This window comes from Hippocampus zosterae, chromosome 14, assembly GCF_025434085.1.
Source record: "Hippocampus zosterae strain Florida chromosome 14, ASM2543408v3, whole genome shotgun sequence".
NCBI lineage: Eukaryota > Metazoa > Chordata > Actinopteri > Syngnathiformes > Syngnathidae > Hippocampus > Hippocampus zosterae.
This window is the reverse complement of record NC_067464.1, coordinates 10,710,357-10,713,479: the sequence shown is the minus strand read 5'-3', so window position 1 is coordinate 10,713,479 and position 3,123 is coordinate 10,710,357. Positions and strand designations below refer to the sequence as shown.

Genomic DNA, 3,123 nt, shown 5'->3' with positions numbered 1-3,123 from the left:
GCCATTGTATTGTCTACAAATACTCAACAAATCTGCTCTACAACTGTACAAAAAAACCCAGTTGAAAAATCACAAGGCATTTTTGATGCAAGTTTTACTTTAACTTAATCCTTAAAACCAGGACTCCCTTGCATGCGTAAAAACAAAACAAAAAAGGATAAAGGGAAGAAGTGCCTGAAACTCACTGAAAGCACAGTAAGAACATTCCCTTTCGACTGTACAAAAATATGCCTGAAAATATCTTACTTTTTCTTTTAAAAAGATGAGGTCTGTCATGTATCAAAATGTTTCCTCCACGTGTTGTGTGTACACTGCTGAGGTTTGTCAAATTTATCCAAACAAGGAGGAGGTAAACAGAATCGGTTACAAAAAAAACTAAGAACATTTTGATTTAGAAATTACAGAAAACGTGTGGGGGGGGGGGGGTTCTCCCTCTGGTGTAGTAACATCCTGAACAGTTCACAGATTTGCTTTGAGTCAGTCCACAAGTTTCATCTCCCTGCAGTTTGTCTAAAAAGAGGATAAGATGCATAGAAGTTCATGTTTTTCCCCTTATGTGGCAGGGAAAAATCCATAAAACCCTGTCATGCTGCCAGATAACAATTTAAAAAAAGTCTGCAGACTTCTGTTTTGTTTTGTTTTGTTTTTTTTTTTATACATTTTTTGCTACCAGCTTCTTAAGCATCTCAAACCTCAGCTTGCCTCTCCGTCCTGAAACACAGGACCACCCTCCTCCCCCCAAAATAGGAAGGAGGCAGGGTCTTAAGGGACAACTTGATCAGGACAAACATATCATTGAATTTCTCCACTCTGTATTATTACTCATTAAATCAGTATGTAAAGACCAGGTCGGAAAAGTTGGCCTCCAGCCAGTCACCTGCGATCATCTCACTGAGTTCAGGCGTGCAATAGTCTGGGAACTCAAAGTGAGAGCCCAGGCTGCCCTCGCTGAACGAGTCCAGATCTTTATCCACAAGAGACAACGACAGGTTCCCTGAATTGGGGTTGCCCAGCTCCGAGGCAGAGGCGCTGGGGGCGAAATTCAAACTAAAGTCAAACAGCAAATCGTCCGCGTCCTCGCCGGAGGAGGAGCTGCTGGATGAGGAAGAAGAGGAGGAGGAGGAGGACGTGGAGACCGACCTGGTGGATGCTGGTGAGAGGGAAGCAGCGTGCAATGTGCTCTGCTTGGAAATGTTCTTGATGTTGTAAAAGAGTCTGTTAGTGGTAGTGGTGGTCGTGGCGGTGGCGGAGCCGCGCAGCTCCTCGTACATGCTCGCCCCCTCCGACTCGGCCGAGGAGCTCAGCGTGGGGCTGGCGGGCACTTTGGCGACGTTGTACGGCCTCAGGCGCTCTTCCTTAATCCCCCCGACCCGATGGTGGCGGTGCATGTGGTGGTGCATATGGTGGTAGTCCTCCTCGTAGTCGTCGTCGTCGTCCTCCTCGTCGCTGGGCTCGCTCTTGATCACTTTGGCCGCCTTGAAAGCCGGGAACACGCCGCCACACTCGTCCGCGTAGCCGTGCGACGATTTGGGGCCGCTCTTGGTCTTAATCTTGCTGCACTTCTTGCTGGGGGTCTTTGCCATTTTGCCGCACTTCTCCGGAGACGGCGCCGACGACGACTTGGAGCTGTCGAGCTTTGGTTTCTTCTTGGGTCTGTACTTGTAGTCGGGGTAGTCGGCCATGTGTTTGAGCCGGAGCCGCTCCGCCTCCCGTATGAACGGGATCTTCTCGCTGTCCTTCAACATCTTCCACCGCTTGCCGAGGCGCTTCGAGATCTCGGCGTTGTGCATGTCCGGCGACTGCTCCATGATCTTTCTCCGCTCGATCTTGGACCACACCATAAATGCGTTCATGGGTCTCTTGATGTGGCCCGTGGCGGTCTTGCACCAGTCCGGGTTGATGGCCACCGGGCTGCACGCCATAAATTCACTCTCCTCCGAGTCCGTCGCCTCCCGAGACATGCTCCCGTCCGTCTCGCTGTTGTCGGTGTGTTGCACCATGGTGCGCCACAACGTCTTTCGGCACTTAGTCAGTCCCGGCTGCGTCCTTTCTCCTTTCTCTCTATTTCCCCTTTCTCTGGTGTCTGGGCACCGGTCTTTTTTTAAAGCTTCCGAACGCGCGCGTCTCAAGCTCTGCACTCTTTTTGCAGACTTCCAAACTGCCTTCTTAACTAGTTATCGGCTTTTTCGCGTGGTCTGCGTCACGGTACGCCGACCAATCGCGACGCTTGCACTCCGCCCAACAGACTCCATCCAAGACTCCTCTTAACCCTTTTAGTCCTCACTGTCGGAGTGGAGGAGGGAGAAGGATGAGAAGTGGGGGGTAGGGGGGGGGGGGCTACGAGGTGTCTGGGCCAACGCTTCGGCACAGTCGAGAGCAATAAACGCAGCAAAATGACCATCGCGCAGCTTTACCGTGCGTAAAAGTCAGGGAAAAAAAACGAATGCCTTCTTGTTTTAGTTCTTTCGTGCTAAATAAACACGACTTTTATGCAGATGTTTATGCAGCAAAGGGATGTGATGATTTGCTTTTTCCTTCTTCCTCTCAGGTTGGATACTGAAGGTGGCGCTTGGACACTGTTGCAGACGCCTGGATGCACTGAATTGTATGCTTCCCGTCTGCGTGCATGTGTGGTTTCAAAAATGGAACCACGGTGTTGTCTCTTATTTCTTGGATATCAGCGTATTTTGCCTCAGATGCATCTAACCAATTGTTATTGTCCCAGCTAATCTATTTTGTTGCTGTTTCGTTCACGGTTGTGTGTTTCTCTGTGTGTGTGTGTGTGTGTGTGTGGGTGCATTGGGGAGAAAGAAGTAGGTCAGTAGTACAGTTTTTTTTTCCAGGTCTTTTTTTCCCTCTCCCAAAAGTGTTGCATGTAACATTCTATTTGCACATTTTAATTCAGAAAGAATATGGGTCAAATAAATACAAGTGAGTTTTTTGCTTTGATTTACATATGGATTACCACCCTTGTGGTGAGTTATACCATGCAAACACCAAAATGGTACCACAGTCTTCATTTGGATCTGCACCAAATTCGTAGCTACTGAAATTCTGCATAAGGATGGATTTCTGTCATTAACATTCATGAACTGGTAACTAATGGGAAATCTAATACTAATG

The 3,123-nt window shown here is 48.4% G+C and overlaps 1 protein-coding gene across 1 annotated transcript; it reads right to left on the bottom strand.

The window, feature by feature from the left end:
- Positions 1 to 426: 426 nt before the first annotated feature.
- sox11a (SRY-box transcription factor 11a) lies at positions 427 to 2,161 on the bottom strand. The gene has a single exon (XM_052087083.1). It carries the CDS (start codon positions 1,998 to 2,000, stop codon positions 831 to 833), a length of 1,170 nt encoding a protein of 389 aa, XP_051943043.1. The 5' UTR covers positions 2,001 to 2,161; the 3' UTR covers positions 427 to 830.
- Between the last annotated feature and the right edge of the window lie 962 nt (positions 2,162 to 3,123).

Excerpts from the sequence above, each read along its gene's own strand:
- sox11a (XM_052087083.1), bottom strand. The coding sequence starts at position 2,000 with ATGGTGCAACACACCGACAACAGCGAGACGGACGGGAGCATGTCTCGG.